Source organism: Callospermophilus lateralis, chromosome 5, assembly GCF_048772815.1.
Source record: "Callospermophilus lateralis isolate mCalLat2 chromosome 5, mCalLat2.hap1, whole genome shotgun sequence".
Classification (NCBI taxonomy): Eukaryota; Metazoa; Chordata; class Mammalia; order Rodentia; family Sciuridae; genus Callospermophilus; species Callospermophilus lateralis.
Window position 1 is genome coordinate 8,677,940 of NC_135309.1, and position 19,062 is coordinate 8,697,001.

Here is a 19,062-nt window from a genome sequence, read left to right on the forward strand (position 1 = left end):
TATTTAGAGGGTTTCTTTTCCACTATGAGTGAAATGGCTTTTAAAGCAACTGGGAGCACTGATTTACCATATTTTTAATGTTCAGAGTTTCTGTAGTGTGAATACTTTCATGTATTTGAAGATGACCAGGAAAGTTGAATGATTTGTGACAATTATTGCATTCAAAGGGCATTTCTACATTACCATTTATTTAATACTTATTAGGAGTAAGGAAAGAAGGTATTTCTGATTACTAGTATAGCTTTGTTATATTAGAATAGCTTTGTTCCTATGTGAGTTATTTCATGTTGTAACTGCCACAAATAAAGGCTTTTCTACACTGTTTATACTTGAAGGGCTTCTAACCAACATTTGTTCTTGTATTTGAAGGTAGGAAGATCAATTGAAGGCTTTCACATATTGTTGACATTCATAAGGCTTCTATCCAGTGTGAATTTATGATTGGAATCTGATAAGAATACATGAAACCTTTCCTTCATTGCTTATATTTATAAGGTTTCTTTGTAGTATGTGTGCATTTATACACTTAAAGGTGAGTGGAAATCTTGAATGTTTTTCCAGATTGTTTACATTCATACAATCTCTCTCCAGTGTGTGTTCCCTAGTGTTTTTCAAAATGAATTGAAATAAGGAAAGGTTGCACCACATTGTTTACATTCCTGAGGCATCTCCCCAGTATGAGTTCATTCACAACATGAAAATAATCACAATCAGTGAAGGATTTAACACATCATTTACATCCATAGGGTCATCCCCTGTATAAATATTTTTATGTACACAAAGCCCAAAGGTATAAGTGAAGGCTTTCCCAAATTGTTTACATCCATAAAGTTTTTCCCCAGTATGAGATTTTTCATATCTTTCATAATAAGTCAAACTAGTGAAGGCTTTACCAAGGTCATCAATTTACACTTATAGGGCCTTTCTCCACAGAGATAGTTCATGTATTCAAAGGAAAAGGGAAAAAAATGAAAATTTTACCATACTATTTACATTGATAGGGCTTATCTCCAGTGTGAGGCTTTTCATGCACAGGAAGATAAGTGGAACAACTGAAGACTTTACCAGATTGTTTACCCACATTGGCCTTCTTTCCTCTATGAGTTCGTTCATGTGAGTGAAGGTGACTGGACTGGGTAAAGGCTTTGCCACACTGCTTACAGTCATAGGGCTTCTCTCCAGTATGAGTCCTTTCATGTATTTTAAGGCAAGTAGAACTACTGTAGGCTTTTCCACATTGTTTACATTCATAGGGCTTTCTTCCTGTATGAGTTCGTTCATGTGAGTGAAGGTTACCAGATGTAGCAAAGGCTTTACCACATTGTTTACATTCATAGGGCTTCTCTCCAGTATGAGTTCGTTCATGCACTTTAAGGGGACTGGAAAAAGTGAAGGCTTTTCCACATTGTTTACATTCATAGGGCTTCTTTCCTATATGAATTGCTATATGTGTGTTAAGCTGACTAGATATAGCAAAGGCTTTCCCACATTGTTCACATTGATAGGGATTCTCTCCAGTATGTGTCCGTTCATGTATTTGAAGGTAAGAGGAAGTAGTAAAGGCTTTTCCACATTGTTTGCATTCATAGGGCTTCTCTCCAGAATGAGTTCGTTCATGTATTAGAAGATGAGAATAAGTAGTGAAGGCTTTTCCACATTGTTTGCATTCATAGGGCTTCTCTCCTGTATGAGTTCGTTCATGTGTGTGAAGCTGACTGGACTGTGTGAAGGCTTTCCCACACTGCTTACATTCATAGGGCTTCTCTCCAGTATGAGTTCGTTTATGTATTTGAAGGTAAGAGGAACTAGTGAAAGCTTTCCCACATTGTTTACATTCATAGGGCTTTGTTCCTGTATGAGTTCGTTCATGTGCATGAAGGTCACTGGATGAAGCAAAGGCTTTCCCACATTGTTTACATTTATAGGGCTTCTCTCCAGTATGAGTTCGTTCATGTATTTGAAGGTAAGAAAAACTACAGAGGGATTTCCCACATTGTTTACATTCATAGGGCTTCTTTACTGCATGAGTTCTTTTATGTATTTGAAGGTGACTGGACTGAGTGAAGGCTTTGCCACACTGCTTACATTCATAGGGCTTCAATCCAGTATGAGTTCGTTCATGTATTTGAAGGTAAGATGAAGTAGTGTAGGCTTTACCACATTGTTTACATTCATTGAGCTTCTCTCCTGTATGAGTTCGTTTATGAATCTGAAGATAAGAAGAACTAGTGAAGGCTTTTCCACATTGTTTACATTCATATAGCTTCTTTCCTCTATATGTTTGTTCTTGTGGGTATAGCTTAGAGGATATAACAAAGGCTTTCCCACCTTGTTCACATTGATTAGGGTTCTTTCCAGCATAAGTTTGTTCATGTTTTTGAAGGGAACTGGAACAACTGAAGGCTTTTCCACATTGTTTACATCTCATAATCTCCCCATTATGAGATTCTTCATGTACTTTAAGATTAGCCAGACTAATGAATGCATTTCCACATTGTTTACATCTGTAAGCCGCCTCTCCAGTGTGAGTTTGTACATGTAACTGAAGATAATTTGAAGTACTGAAGGCTTTCCCACATTGCTTGCCTTCATATATCTTCTCTCTAGTATGAGATCGTCGAGATTTTTCAATACACCTGGAACAAATAAACTCTTTTCCACATGTCAAACATCCATACAATCCATTTACAGTGTGCTCTGACACATGCCTTTGAACATTTGTGAGAGAAATAAAGGATTTTCTGTTCTGTTTAAATTCATATGGCTTTCCTTCATACTCCTCATCCTCATGTGGTTTGTTTGCAGAGAGAGATATGATGGGCCTGTTTAGGAAAACATTATATATGAAGACCTGTCCACACATACTGCTTTCACATGGAATTTCTAGCAGGAATGTCCTTTTAAGACTAGATTTGGAATCTCCCTGAAATATCTTTTTAAATTTTTCCAGAATCTACCATAAGATTCCTGTTAAAAAAAAAAAAAAAAAAAAAAAACAACTACAAGTACAATTTATGGTTGGCTAATTAACAATATTATATTTACTTATAGGCATTGGACTTACACTAGTATCAGGGAAAGTACTGGTTTTCTGTCATGTCGAAACTGTTTGAAAGTCAATATCATGACTACTTTGTGAGACTGCTTCTCCATAGCTACTATGAAAACAGTGGTATTATAAATGCAGTTTGTTAGCTCTGTCAAAAAAATCAGTTATTTTGAAAACACTAAATATGTATCTTAAAGTTCATGTTTTGGGTTTAAAAAGAATAAATATAGTTCATACCATGCTTGCATACTTTGCTTGTTTGTAAAATTATAGGATATGCTAGGATTCCTTCAGGGCTCTCTGTTTCCTCTCATGAGTACAAGTTACCTTAGATCTATCCCAGGATTTGTATTCTGATCTTCAGCACTTTGGTTCTCCCATCTGAATCCTAAAACGTACACCCAGAACAGTGATTAAAATTATCATAATTTCAGAATGGATTATGGGATTTATAATATGGATAACTAAAACATAAAAATAATAAAAGAGGAAAAAAAAGAATTATGGTATTTATGCTGCACAGTGCACTGACATTAGGCCCCATTTTTTCCTAAAAGTACTCCCTTTCCACCTTCTAAATACATGAGTGGGTGGGTGGGGGGACTCCCGGGTGCTCTGCCTTTCAATATGTAATGAAACATCACCGTTACCTATAGAAGCCAGGTTTCTAAGGACTTCCTGCATCACATCTCTGTAGAGATTCTTCTGGGAAGGATCCAGCAAAGCCCACTCCTCCTGAGTGAAGTTCACAGCCACATCTTCAAAGAACACTGAGGTCTAAAATATCATCAAAAAAAAAAAAAAAAAAAGTAGTGCAGCATATAAATGAAAAAAATAAAGGTCTATCAACAATTTTTAAAAATTTTTAAAAAGCGGGGGTGCTGGGGCTGGGGCTGGGGCTCAGCAGTAGTGCATTACCTGGTATGTGTGAGGCACTGGGTTCGATTCTCAGCACCACATATAAATAAATAAAATAAAGACCTATCAATAGTAAAAATAATAATAATAGAAATGTAGTGCAGGCCATGAGAGACTGAAAACATAAGGGCTCTATTCTAGACATGTGAGATGTTCTCATGATTCTATGGTCTCCAAGTATTTAGTCCATATTTGTACTCAGGGCTGGGACTGTAGCTCAGAGACAGAGTACTTGCCTAGCATTTGTGAGGTACATACATGAGATCCATGGGGACCAAAGTCCTGAAGTAAGATGTGAACCTCACCAATTCTTAGAAGAAAACGCAGACCACATGTCTCACAACACTGGATTTGGGGATGGTTTCTGGGATAGAGTACCATCCATTTGATTCATGAAAATAATAGATAAACCAAATTTCACCAAAAATAGCTTTTAGTCCTTTCATTTGCAGCAACAAAGCCAGGACTACTGAATACCATCTTAAGTGAAATAAGTCAGGAAGAGAGAGAGACACCGACTGTGTGTCCTTACACAGCAAAGCTCCAAGTTGGCTTCACAGAAAGTACAAGGGTATTCACCAGTGATGAGGAGGAGAGAAGAGAGGGGACAGCAGGGCTGGGTATCAGGTACCAGAGTCCACTCAGGAGGAGCCAGCACTTCTGCTCTCCAGCAGAGTAGGTGGCCATAGTGCACAACATGTCACTGTAGTTTTCATAATAAAGCTGGGGAGCAGTCCACTGACCCTAAGAAATGATAAATGTTAGGAATGGAAGAGCTAGTGCCCTGATCTGATTAAGATGTAATGAAACAGGTGTGCAACCACCTCATTGCACCTCATCCACATGTGCAACTTAAAAGTGAATCAGCATTAGAAAGGAAAATGTTGTCCTTCATAGGACACCGTCAGCAGGTGAAATGGCACCGGAAGGAATTGTAGAAAATACCTGCACATTGTGCATCTGGAAAGGAGTTGAAAACTTGAAAGAGTGAAGAAAAACCAGCTGACAAAGCTCAACTCCTTCTGACATAAGGATGCAAACCTAACTGTAATAAAAAGAAACACCTTAAAAAGTGCCAGAGATCTTCAAAACCTACACTGAAGGCTACATTGAAGGATGAAAGGCTGTCTCCATGACAACAAAAACAAGTCAAGGATGCCTGCTCTCACCACTTCCAGACAACACAGCAAGGAGTGCTACCAGGGAAGCCAGGAAAAAAATCCCTGTGTTCCAGACTTCAGCCAACTCATGTAGCCACAGATAGTGGGACAAAATCAAGGACTTCACCAAGCACATGGAGGTGGGCATAGGCAACTCAGACTCAGACTATCACCTGCAGAGAGAACAGCCACAGGCACCAAGATGGGAGGAGACAGTGCAGCCTCTGCACCCTTTACTGAGGTTCTCCCCATCAATACTGACCACCTGACACAGTGCACATCTCATTTGCATTCCTGTTTCCTAGAGTGTCTAAGGCAAGTGGACAAGGATATCCGATGGGGTTTTTTCAGATGCTGCTCCTACCAGAACATCGGCTACATTGGTGTAGATGGATACCTGATAAATCCCAGGGCTCTTAACACATACTCAAATACACACAGGTCTCACACAAACCTCCTGGCAGGCCCATGACCCCTCAACTTTCACAGACTGAAGTGATCAACCACATCAAATAGGTCAGAGTGGTGGCTCCTGGAACCCAAGCCATTTCCCAAAGTTGGGGTAACCCAAATAAGTTCACAATGTAGGTCTACACGAAATCCTGTGTTGCAATATTTATAGCAGCAATACACTAAAGCCTGCATGTATCCATGAGGAAGATATGTTCCCCAAGTCAGCAGTGAAAAATTCATATACAAAACTCAATAAAAAATAAACTAATAATCAAAAATCAACTTCTAGGCGAGCATGGTGGTGCACACTTGGGAGACTGAGAAGGATTGGGAGTTCAAAGCCAACCTCAGCAATGGCGAGGCACTAAGCCACTCAGGGAGACCCTGTCTCTAAATAAAATATGTTGGGCCCAGGAGTTGAAAAGTGGCCTATGTTACATATGTGAGGGGCTCTCAGAGTTCAGCACACTGAATCCAGATACCACGGTTAGTTAACCGCACTCAGCCCCATCACCAGGGTAATTGTCCTCCCCATGCACAGCATGTTCCTTTCCTTCTGCTTTTCTGCCACTGACCTATTAGCCCATTGGTTGCCCCTCATAAGTATGTTGGTAGCTCATTGGATCATTATAAAAACTTCGCCTATGCAATAATAAAGTGGATAGAGTTCTGTGAAATTGGTCTCTGGAAGTCTTTTCGACTTTGTCACCACACCCTCCTCAGGTGTTCAGTGGGCTTTGGCTGGATCAAGAGAGCCCACATTTGGCGCCTGCAGAGGAACCTGAGGCAAGCAGGTAAGTGCAGGTGTTGGACCCCAGGGAAACAGGGAAAAATGGGCAACTTACCAACCTCCACTAAGGACTCACAGCTGCTGCGCACCCTCCTTAGCATGAGAGGATTAACACTAAATAGAAAGGAAGCCCAAATTTGGGGATGTGGTAATTGATACCTATCCCTGGGTGAAAGCAGCTGATGTGTTTGATCCAAGTATATGGGAAAGAATTATGGTTAATGCAAGGCAAGCAGAAGTTAGGCAGGGATATACCCTGCCTCTTCATTCCTTTCCAAATGTCACAGCAACCCAGCAATCTCAGGGGCACAAAGGGTGTAACCCATCTGGTTATGGCATCAGAGGCAGGGGAACAAGGAGAACAAGACAAAGGGAGGAAGAATCACAGGTAAGCTCTGAGGCAAAGTCCTTTGAACCACAACAAACAGAAAAGGGGACAGACACAATTAAGCCAAAGAAAATTTACTGCTCTTTGTCAAATCTAATGAAACAGTTACAGATAGAGAAGGTAAAAGGGAGAGCCTTATAGGCCCCCTTCCACCTTGGCCAGTACCCGCTCCTCCAAGGTCAGAATCTAATCCATTCTCAGACTTAGGTTGAACAAAGGACCAAGCATGGCGTGCCTATGAACAGGAGATACCAACTGCGTTCTCAGTCAATGTGAACCCCACCCCTCAAAGGCCACTACACTGGTATCCTCATGTCCTAGCAATATTAAAGTAGTTTAAGAAGGCAGTGAAGGAAGACAGACCTAGGGGTCCCTTTGCTGAACAAGTCCTTGAAACCCTTAGCCCAAGTGTAGACTGCCCACAGGATTGGAAAGACTTGGCAAGAGCCACCCTTGAGCCATCCACATACCTAAAATGGAAGGCATTTTCTATAATGAATATGAGCAGCAAGGAGGTCGCAACCTCATCATAGTTGTTAACCTCCCAGCTAAATGCTTGCAGGGAGAGGGAATCTGCTGTTCCCCTGTGGTATAAGTTACAGGTCTGCCAAATTATTTCAACCAGGTGCAACTCTGCCTTAAGAGCCTGCAGGAAGTTACCAGCTGGAGGAAGAACAGTTTCTATACAGGGACTAAGGCAGAAAGCCACTGAGGACTTGCCACAGTTTATCTGTAGAGTAAACAAGGTGGTAGAAGGGAAGGTATCCCACGTATGAGCTAGGGAAGCCCTAGCCAAAGAGTTACTCTGGGAAGGATTAAACAAGGAGCATAGGGCTGCCATCGCACCAGTGTGCAATGACACCCCAGATGACTGGATTTTGGCCACCCAGGACATAGGGAGACAAACAGCTCAAGCCTCTCTGCTGACCTCAGCCATGGCAGTTGCATTGAAGCGGGGACAAAATAATAGTAAAGAAAGAGGTTGCTCCACTTGTTGGGGATATGGAGGAACAGGACATCTCCAGCGAGAATGCCCAAATAGCCCTAGCAAACCACGTGCACCTCCTTCTATTTGCCCTAGATTCAAAAAGGGATGACATTGGGCTTGACTGTAACTGAGCAAACTCAAGGGTTACACACACATTTCCACCAATCTGCCTAAAGCCTCTAGATTATTTTCAGAACTGACTAAAGAGGCTAGTCAGAGATGCAAAAACTGTGTGCCTTTTCTCCCCATCAGATCCTTGCAACCTACAGGGGTAAGCTCTTGAGGGCTCAAATCCAACACCCTTTGGCAGATGAATGTTACTCATTATTTGCCTTTTGGCAACCTTAAATACGTTCACGTAGTCATTGATACCTACTCAGGTTTTATTATGGCTACACCTTCTACTGGAAAAACCATGAAAAAAGTCATCTTCCATCTGCTTAAATGCTTTGGGATCATGAGAGTTTCTGTCTCTATAAAAATTGACAATGGCCCAGCCTATGCAAGCAAAATCTTCAAGAAATTTTGCTCTACCTGTCACATAAAATGTGGAACTGGCCTGCCCTATAATCCTTAGGTTCAGGGTATTGTGGAACACATACACAGGGAACTCAAGACCATGCTCCAAAAGCAGAGGTGGGGAAACTACACTAGCTCCCCACACGATGCTATGAACAAAACCCTATTCACTCTAAATTTCCTCACCATTTCAAAATCTTCTATAGAAACAGCAGCCCATAAGCTCTGGGCCCCCCTCTTGGGGACCCCCATCTACCTATGGTCTCATGGAAGGATCTTATAACAAGGGCATGGAATAGTCCAGGTCCCGTCCTAACCATGGGTCAAGGGTTTACAGGTGTTTTTCCAGAATAGGCGCCTCACCCCATCTGGGTGCATGCCAGAAGTGTCAAGCCCTGGACCACCAGAACCACCAACCAAGAAAATGAAGGAACTAACTCTGGAGGAAAGCAAAGGACTCAACAACACAAATGGACCTCATGTAAAGTAACCTGGGGTGATATTTAAGGTCCTGTTGACCATGCCACCAGAATGGCCCCTTCACCTGCTGGCAACCCCATCCCTGGGCCTATGATGGTGGTCCTATCGTATGCAGTGCTCACTGCTAACAGTGAAGCTTCCTGTCAGGTAAATTGGGCTTTGGTCACTAGGCCACCACTAAAAGTGGTGGCCAATTGGGAAAGAGACCTACCTAAGCTCTTTTCCAATAAATCTAATCTTATCGATCCTGAATTAACTGTGCAGTGGAATACCAGCATTTCCATGCCTGCTCTGCCCATTTGTTTCTCCATAATTGATAATGAGACCTACAATCAGGACAACCCCCTTTGCTTTGCTTTTGCCAATGAAACTATTGTAGATAACTATAATAAGTCATATGTTGGGCTGTCTCTCACTGACCTTAGAGTTATAGTTAATGCTACCTAGAGCCATAGACTCCCCCATGGCAAATGAAAAAAACACTTACTGCCAACATGTCCTAAGATGCTTTTTGGGAAGTCCCCCTCAGATAATGACACCACTCCCGGGAATCAATGCATCACATCTAGACCTCTTCTACTTGATAAGAGAAATATCTCCAGGGAAGAACAATACCTGTGCATTTGGGTAGGCACAGCTCCCTGCAATTCATTTAACAGGCCCCAAAGCCATATGGGCTACTGCAGTAACTGCTACATGGGACAATCTGTTACTAACTGTTATGTAGAAATTCAATATGGCATGATGGATATCACATATTGTTGGCTGCTAGACCCATCAAATGGGCAGCAGAGGGCTGGAAGAATGGGTCGATGTTGAACCAAGGCCCTAGCCATGGATTTACCTTCATCCCAAATGATACCCATACCCACTATGCACAAGCTTGTGTTATGCCACCCTTTGCCATGGTAATAATCAATGATACTGATGGCATAAATATCACTCATACAGAGATCCCTTGTGCAGTCAATAAATTGTCTAACCCCTGCTATGAAAGCTAAACGTATATTTTTCTTCAGAGTGCCCCCAGAAATCTGGCTTCCAGCGAACCTGTCCAGACAGTGGAGGAGTCCATGGGACATGGAGATGAAGAACCTTCCGAATGAGATCCTGTACCAGACAAGATGTGCAATTAGCCTCATCAGCGATAGAATTATTGCCCTGATGACCACCATTGCTGCCACAGCCACTGCCACTGCTTTCCTCACTTAGCAGCTTGGAAGGCTGAGACAGGAGATTCACAGGTTCAGAGCCAGCCTCAGCAATGGTGAGGTGCTAAGCAACTCAGTGAGACTCTGTCTCTAACAAAATACAAAATAGGATGTGGCTCAGTGGTTGACTGACCCTGAGTTCAATCCCCAGTAACCCCCCCCCCCCAAAAAAAATCAATCCTACATGTGGTTGTTTAAACAAAACAAAAAAATCACAATGTGAAGTGTGAGAGAGAAAGGTACAATAAAATATATTCTCAGAAATTACAATATTCAGGCAAGGTGTGGTGGTGAACAGCTCAAATCCTAGTGATTTAGGAGGTTGACGTAGGAAGATCACAAGTCAAAGCCAGCCTTAGAACTTGGCTAAGTCCTAAGCAACTTAGCAAAAACCTGTCTCTAAAAAATAAAAAGAGCTGAGGATGTTGCTCAGTGGTTTGGCACTACCATGTTCAATCCCTGGTATCCAAAAACAAAAACAAAAAACTAGAGTATTCAGATGGGCACAGTGGCTCAAATCCCAGGGATTTAGGAAGCTGAGGTGGGAGGATAACATGTCGCAGTCTATGCAGGGCTACATAGCAAGAACCTGCTTCAAAATAAAAAAAAGATTGGAGAATGTAGCTCAGTAGTAGATTGTCCCTGTATTCAATCCCTACTACAGAAAAAAAGAAGAAATGAGTGTTCACAGCACCCTGGTATACCAGGGTGGAAGCCCACCCAGGCCAAGAGAAATCCTTTCAGAGAGGACCAAGACCCATATGCTGACCACAGGCTGCTCTCCAGGCTCAGGTCTGCAGAGAACTGAGGCTGAAGGGGTTTTAAACAGCATGACCATGTGTTAAAGCAGCAGCCCCAGCTCCACTATCCACAGGCCCGGGAGGAGCTGAGCTCTTGCTGTTTCTTGTTTTCTTTCCAGCTATTTCCTCATGGAACTCCATTAAAACTCAAGCTCAACACAAGCTAAGAGAGACCCTCTGAGTACACTGAGCAACTAAACTACTATCTCCAAAAATACTCTGGAAAGTCACTACACACAATGGCTACAGTCTTCAACAAACAAGGGCAAACTCTGAATAGAGGGAAAAACTGATTTCAGAGGAGAAACGATTATAATATTCAAATACCCACTTTGCAAAAGTAACAAAATAAGGAATACACATAAAGAGCAAAGTACATCTCACCAATGGGGAAAAAATGCTTGAGTTAAACCACTACTGAGAAAACATGGACACTAGACTCACTAATAAGACTTAAAACCAACTGCCTGAATCTTTTAAGATGTACGACCTACAACAGGTCAAAACACCTGATGAACAACTGAGAGACTCACATGGACACGTGGTGAAATCCAGTGACAGAAAGAGTCAGCAGCAATCGTCTGACAGTGAGTGACAGCTGGAGCATACAGAAGAGCTGTAGTGGTATCTAGCTCAACAGCACACCCACCACAGGTACCTCTAGGGCACTCAGCCAACAGCAGCCCAGCACACATCCTTCTCAACATCACAGGGAAGTCTCCACGACCAGCCACCTCCAGCCACGACAGGCGTTAGTGCAGAAGGCTACCAAATCCCAACATGGCACCAGGAACACTGGCGTCAGTAACAGAAACACAGCTGGGTGACCTCCAGATATCTGCAGGTCAAATCCCAAAGTTCTAAACAACACATGGGTCAAGGGTGTCTCAGGATCAGACTGAATATTTCAAAGGAAAAGAACTGAAACTGCATCTTAGGAAACTTTGTGGAACAGAGCACAGGCAGGGCTTAGGGAGAATTAGAGGTACTGAAGGCTTACATTACAAAAGAATAAAAATCAACCCTTCATCCTTCCACTTCAGGAACTAAAGAACAAACAGCAAGGAGAACCTACATCCGATGCTAGCATATAATTAAAGACATCAATGAAACTGTGATAGGAAATCAATAGAGAATCAACTCAAAAGCAAGCTCTTCAGGGCTGAGGCTGTAGCTCAAAGGCAGAGCACTTGCCTAGCATGTGTGAGGCACTGGGTTCAATCCTTAGCACAGCATAAAAAACTAAACAAATAAAGGTATGGAAATAGGTGCATGGAGTACTGTATATATGGCATATGTTAAGGACGCCTGAGAGGCAGGCTGCTTAGTCCGTAGGCACAGCACCCTGAGCATGAGGTCACATGTTGTGGTCCCAGTGCTGCTCTACGGCCACTCCTCAATTGGTTGCTACAAGGACAGTTGGCCAGAAATTGTATCGGTGGCTGCCTAAAATCTGCTTAACTACTGGCCACGTATATATACATGGTAACTGCACAATAAAATCAGACCTGCTTCCTGTGAGATCTCTGGAGGTCTTGATTCATGACTCGGCAGCCACACTCTCCTCTACCTATTCCATGGACCTCCTCACTAGATGAGAGAGAGCCCATGCATAAAGGCATGCTGTCCATCTATAACTATTAAAAAATAAAAAATAAAAAGCAGGTTTTTTGTGGACATGCTTGTAACAGAAATAAGAAAACTAAGAAACTAAGAAAACAGAAACAAAACTTCCTCAGTAGAAATGAAAGACACCATTATTCAGGGAGAGTAAAAGAACCATAAAGGAATATTATGAATAACTGTCGGACACAATTTGAGAATTCAGATGAACTGGACCAACTCCAGGAGGAAAACAATCTACCATAACTCACACAAAAAGAGAAATACACAACATGAACAAGTTAATGAAGTGATAATAACTGTCATCAGAGGAAAGGCATGGCCCAGGGGTGTCATGGTGGATTCTGCACCACACTAAGGAGGCAATGAAAACTACCCTTAATCTCCTCTAAGAGGAAGCAGGTAACACTTCCAACTCATTCCTCAAGGGGTAGCCTATATGACATATTGCAATGTTAACAGTTTCTGGCAGCCAAGCCAGGGAACCTGCATGGACCACTGATGGCTGGATTCAGCACCCTGGCAAAATTACAACTAAGCAATAAATAATGAAAAAAGGAGAAATGAATTGCATGCAATTTTATTAAATCGTGGAGAAGCAGCACAATTGATTCTCTAGCTTCATTTCTTAAATTCTATGAAATCCAAGACCAGGATATCTTTGTTGAGGAAATTCAGAAAACTATTTCTACAAGTGGAAATAGTAGACAAATATCTAAGAGTAACCAAAATGTCCAGGAGTCTCCAATACCTTGTAGAAAATACCATCAGGTAATATTATAGATTGAAGGTCTATTTCAACCCCAAGATTCACAAGGTGAAAGGTGAACACCCATTGGGTGGCATTAGGAGGGGGCACTTGGAATCAGATAAGATCATGAAAGATGCTCATGAATTATAATAATCTCACGAAAACCTGTTTTGTTCAGCCAACAGAGATGATATTCAGTAACAATTTCCATGACACTACATCAATTCATAAACAAATGAACATACTTTGATATTTGTGGCAATTGCCATATTTGTCCCATGAAATTTAGTAGTAATCTTCCAAGTTCAGGTAACAGAAAGCAAAGAGAAGTTATTCACTGTGACAAGTTCTTCATTATACAAGGGAACTAATATTCTCATGAATCCACGGAGTATAAATTTACCTACCACACCTTTTGTGAAAATGAAACATTTTCTACAGCAACAATGACACACGGATTTTTCATTTTCTAAAGTAGCATTCTTTTATTTTTTAAAATTTTTTTAGATGTCAATGAACCTTTTTTTTATTTACTTATATGCAGTGTTGAGAAACCAAGTGCTTCACACATGCTAGGCAAGCACTCTGCCACTAAGCCACAACCCCAGCCACTAAAGTAGCATTCATGAATCTACCACATGTAACTCCATTTGAAATCAAATTAAAAAAAAAAAAAAAAAAGTGAGGTCTCAGAAATGTTCTGCATGTTCTAAACAAATCAGAAAGGTAACTTAAGAATTTTTATCATATACAAAAAAAAATCTGTTTTCTTTTTAAATTTACTTCTTTTTTACCTCTTTTAAAATATTCTACCTTGCTCAGCTCTAAATAAATACATTCACATTTAAGGAAATCTGGCTGTCATATAAGGGAGCAGATCATTTCCAAGTGATAAATAAAGGGCTTGTGCTGAGGGAGCAGACATGTCAGGCTCAAGGAGCAAGCAGGTAAGGTCCCTGTGAGCTGGGCATCCTCCTACCTCGTCCTGCTCACTGAAACACTCCATGATCACCCTCCCAGGAGACCTGGACCATGACTCCAGGCTTTTCAGGTTTGCACAGCACTGCACTGGGGTGGATGTCCTATGCTCTGGGAGAATTTTCCTCCTTCACAACTGTGAGAGAATGCAAGGGCAAGAATCACTGCTGACCTGGCCCCTCAGCATCAGCATCTACAGGCTAACTGTCCACTGATATCAGAGACATGGGAACAGGGAGTGGGTAAAACAATGTCCCAAGATGACAGCTCTCTAGATGAGGCCTATTCCAGGAGATTCCTCAGCCCCAGGACCTCTAGCTGCTCCCCTGAGAGGCAGCATCCCACACCTCAGGCTGTGCTGACCCAGGGCCTGAAATTGCCTACCCTTTGCAGGACACTGGGCAGCTTCCACAGGCTGCGACAAGGTGGCAGCCACAGGAAAGGACAGTGGCTGAGGACACAGGACCCTGGAGGGTCCAATGGAAACCTCTGCACAAGTTATTCTGATAAGGCGTCTATGCCTAGGGAAGGTAAAGGAAGAGAGGCACAGAGTTTTAACAGTGGAGTTCCAGGTAACTCTTCTTTGCTCTCACTACATGGCAAATTCAGAAACAGAAACAAATCTACGAGGCTGTGCCCACTGAATGCAGTATAAGGAGCAAAGAGGGGATAATTCTGGGAACTTGATGGGGAGTCAAAGTCTGAAAATGTGAAGAGAGCTCGAATTTAAAGGATCTAATGAGCACCCTAACAATGGCTAGGTGGGGGAAAACCAGATGACTCTTCAGAAGAAGGAGGGACATGGACCCCCTCAGACCAGAATCCTCCACATAGGAAGGAGCCCCACACCTGAGGCAGGATCCCTGAGGTCCTCTGCCTTCACTGCACACTGAGGGCCTAGGGCTGGGGTCCAGATGTGCAGAGAGGGTTCTGTCACTTGCACCAGCCCACACCATGGCTCAGGTCTGGGTTGGCCGACTCTGGAACTGACAGTAGGAGGCCAGAGTCCAGCCACAGCTGGTTCCCACCAGTTCTAACCATCCCACCTCCCTGAGCAGTCCTGGCCTCACACACTCACCATTTCCTGCCTTCTGGGGAGTCCTGACATCCTTCCTGTGGACCTCATGGCACCTGCAGGTCACAGGGAGACAGACCTGAGCCAGAATCACTTGGGCCTCACATAGCAGAGAAGACACAGTCCTGGAGATGGATTATGAGCTGCACAGGGTGAGAGAGAAAGTCCTGTTAGACTGTGGAAGGCCACCCCCTCCCACCAGCTGCCTCCTCACTGGCCAGGACTCCACAAGACCCTTCTCTCACCCCAGCCACATATGTACACCCTGGGACTCTGAGTGACAGGAGATGTATCAGACTCTTGGACAAATGAGGCCAGAAGGACAGGTAGTACGCAAAAGCCCTTTTCAGGCAAGACTTTCTCCCTGCAAGGGACCTGCCCCACCAGGGGGACATTTCCCCTCAGGTACTTAAGCCCTTTCTCAAGCAGGCCCTGTTGTCTTCCTGTTCCTCTGGGCACAGAGTCACAAGCATTTGTGAGAAATTACATATTTGGTGTCCAAGGCAGCCAACCCTGAGCTCAGAGAAGGTGGGTGCCGGGTTACAACAGACTGGAAAGGAGGGATATAGGCATCCATCTTGGGGAAGAGGTCAGGGCTGTATGCCAAGGCCTCCTCACACTTTAACTCTCAGTCAACTCATTTCCAGCCAAGAAAATGAAAAGACAACAAAGGAATACAGTTATTAAATACATGAAAACCTAATTATATGGCAATAAAAATAATTTAAAAGGAAAAGCAATCACATGAACTAGTTGAGGAAAGATACCTGCTTCATCCACAGTTCAATGAAAACCCACTTGCAGAGGTATATACATATTTCCAAGCTTACAAAACTTATTTGGGCGCCAGACTTTGACTGCTGAAATGTACCACAGAAGGGTTGGAACTCCATGGCCAAGAGGGTCCACCTAAGGATTTACCTCGGGGAGCCCAACATGTCACCATCCTATAAGTTTTCTTATGTAAGAAGATAAAAAAGTTACAAAGGAAGAAAGTGATAAACTCACATCTATTAAAAAAGAGACTCCTCCATCAAACTGCAATAGGGTCAAAGAAGGCTGCCCTCCCTCAGAGGAAAAGTCTGCAGTCTTTACAAAAAAAAAAAAAAAAAAAGAATTCATGTAGAGGGTATGTTAAGACAAAACAAAAAATAACTTCACAAATGAATTAAACATGAGAAAATGACTGAACACCTTTTCAATGAATAGGTGTTCTCTGAGCTCAGGGTTGGCTGCCTTGGACACCAGATATGTAATTTCTCACAAATGTTTGTGACCCTGTGCCCAGAGGAACATGGAAATACAGAGAAAAATGTTCTCATAAAAGGTATTCAGCAAAAAGCAATATATAGCCACATGGAAGTAAACAAGGATAGATAGTATAAGGGATGAATACACATGTGTATATACACTGCACTGAAATTTTCTAGTAATTTTAATTAATCCACAAGCTATAACCTAACAATGATTTCCCAACGTGTACAAAACTTATGAAGTGTGGACACTTGAGGACCAAATTTTAAAAGAGAATGAAATGGTCAAGAACGTAAAATTAAAAAATTAAACTGGAAACAAGTGATGTTCCTGAAGCAGGAACAGGGAAGGGAACCGGAAGGCCTACAGATAGTAATACGAGTCTAAGCAACTGAGGCAGAGGAACCAACAATTCACATTACAGCACCACAGTGATAGAGTACTAATCATAACGTTTGAAGAGTTATGGAAAATAATAATCCTACAAAACAGCCCTCAAAGAAAAGTGGAGACACAAGGCAGCTCGGTAGGAGTGAGGGGAAACTAGCCCACCGATAACCTTCCAGTAAAATCCTTTTCTGATAACATGGGCCCCAAAGGAAGGAGAGAAATACTGAATCTCTGGGAGACAACAAATTGCAGAAAAAGAAATACCCATCCCTCACAATCTGGACTCCTATCTCTCTTAGTAGCAATGAGTCTCAACTTTTTACAGCTGCCTTCCTGAGTTAAAAGTTTTCACCTACATAACTACCCCTGACTGTCCAAACAGCACACTCACAAGTTCCAATGGTGAAATCAGCACAATTGTACCGTATAAAACCCAAATCCCCTCTGTAACTGATGGCCATTCACATATTCAGAAAATAAGTCCCCAGGTGCCTGAGGTCCTGAAGAGGAATAAGCACCTTCCTAAATCTTTGAGGTCTGCACCCCTCATTTTGTGTTTTCAACATTAAGTTATTGAAAACTCAAATAAGAAGCACCAACTAAAATTCTGCCTCCTCACAGATGGCTCAAGTACAAGGAATGACAGAAAAAAATTGGAACTGTGCTCCCCTCCAGGCACAGGTAGGGGAGAGCTGGGAGAGGCAGCCTGACCAGGGCCCATTCACCTCTCTTTGGGCGGGTTATACAGGTGTTTAGATTCCCACTAAACTGAGCATTAAAAAAATTATTTCAAGAACTCTCTTCTTCTTTACATCACATTACTGTATCCAATTAAACGTTAACCAATAACATAAAATCAAGGAATTCAATCAAGGAATGAGCTTCTTACATACTTGTGGACAAACTGGAATTTCTTGGCAGCGAGATGTGATAAAGGAAACAACAAGCACTAGCGCAGGGAAGCAGCCTGTCACCCCCAGTTCTCCAGGAACCCCGCTTGGTGGCTAAACACATCCCCAAGCCCAGGGACACTCTCACAGCGGATGCAGCCCAGGTGGCTCCCTAGGAATGAGGGAACCTGAGCAGCTGGACATTTGGTTCTGGAAGGTCACTGTGCTCTTCTCTCCCCAGCGTAGAATGTTCCCTCCTGCAGGACCTTGGTTCTCACTCTGACCCAAGCACCCACCAGGAGGCACATGAGGGTCCTGGCCACTGAGGCCACGCTCTGCAGCTGACCAGGCGACCCGCTGGCCAGCCCTCCCCGCGGGACCAGGGGAAAGGGCCCAGGGCCACCAGCCAGAGCGGACAGTGCCATCCTCCGCAGCGAACGCCGGAGACCCGCTCCCAGTCCGTCCCGAGGGACCAAGGATCCGGGGTCCAGGGGCCATCCGAGGGGGCTCATTAACACACTCTGCAGCTGACCGGGGACCCTCCTCCCAGCCCACCCCGCGGGACCAGGGGACAGGCCCCAGGGCCACCCGCCAGCCGGGACTCGACCCGCTCCCACGCTCACCTGCCCGCCAGGACCCGCCAGCCCTGGCCGCACACTCTCCGTTTGGGCCTCTGGGATCACCAGACGTCCTCACGAAGGAACTTCGGCCACCTCAGCTTCTGGGACTCTCTGGCTACGCAGAGGCGCCCAGAATCCGTGCCCAAGACCCGCAACCTGAGGAAGAAGGACCAGTGCGGCCCAGCAAGGAAAGGGCGAGCCTGCGGAAGCCCGCCCTTGCCCCAGCTGCGCGCCTGATTGGACAGCGCTGCCCTGAGGGACAGCCTCCAGGCCCCGCCCCCACCGGAGGGACAGCTAAAGTAACCAATCTCTGATGAAATAGGCCCAGCCCTTTTCAGGCAGCACCTCCTCTGACCCCGGGGATAACGCCTGTGGGCACCAGGGAAGCCTGAGGTATCTGAACTATTAATTAACTACTTGTCTTTATGATACTGTAGTAGCACCCCCTTTCTCCATAGAAAAGTATTAACTGGGCCTTTCCAGAAATCTTCACCATGGCTGATTTTAGTACTGTCAGCAAAAGAGTCTCTGCAAGTAGATAAACTTCCTATTTTCATGTTGCCCTGTTTTACTTGGCCACTGGCCCAGAAGATACCAGCACTCCAGGTGCTAGACACCCCCTTACTAGTTTTTCACAAACATCCAGTATAGTAATTTGTAGAAATGTGCCTCCGGCCTTGAGCTGGGCTTCACAGAGATGTTTACATTTGTAAGATAAGAAAGTT

At 43.5% G+C, this 19,062-nt stretch overlaps 1 protein-coding gene across 2 annotated transcripts; it reads right to left on the reverse strand.

Moving 5' to 3' along the window:
- Nucleotides 1-213: 213 nt before the first annotated feature.
- On the reverse strand, nucleotides 214-18,505 carry LOC143399553 (uncharacterized). Of its 2 annotated transcripts, XM_076856283.1 has the most exons (5): nucleotides 18,341-18,505; nucleotides 15,187-15,326; nucleotides 3,700-3,826; nucleotides 3,377-3,437; nucleotides 214-2,822 (listed from the first exon to the last, which is right to left on the reverse strand). In XM_076856283.1, the coding sequence occupies exons 2-5, from the start codon at nucleotides 15,232-15,234 to the stop codon at nucleotides 986-988; spliced, it is 2,073 nt and encodes a 690-aa protein (XP_076712398.1). In that variant the 5' UTR covers nucleotides 15,235-15,326; nucleotides 18,341-18,505; the 3' UTR covers nucleotides 214-985. The 2 variants fall into 2 exon arrangements, with proteins under 2 accessions (XP_076712398.1, XP_076712399.1); XM_076856284.1 differs by lacking the exons at nucleotides 15,187-15,326; nucleotides 18,341-18,505 and adding an exon at nucleotides 14,110-14,161.
- Nucleotides 18,506-19,062: the final 557 nt, after the last annotated feature.

Excerpts from the sequence above, each read along its gene's own strand:
- LOC143399553 (XM_076856283.1), bottom strand. The coding sequence starts at position 15,234 with ATGAGGTCCACAGGAAGGATGTCAGGACTCCCCAGAAGGCAGGAAATG. Across the intron at positions 3,827-15,186 it reads TCCCCAGAAGGCAGGAAATG|ACCTCAGTGTTCTTTGAAGA; the intron begins GTGAGTGTGTGA and ends ATGATATTTTAG. Across the intron at positions 3,438-3,699 it reads TAGAAACCTGGCTTCTATAG|GATTCAGATGGGAGAACCAA; the intron begins GTAACGGTGATG and ends TGTACGTTTTAG.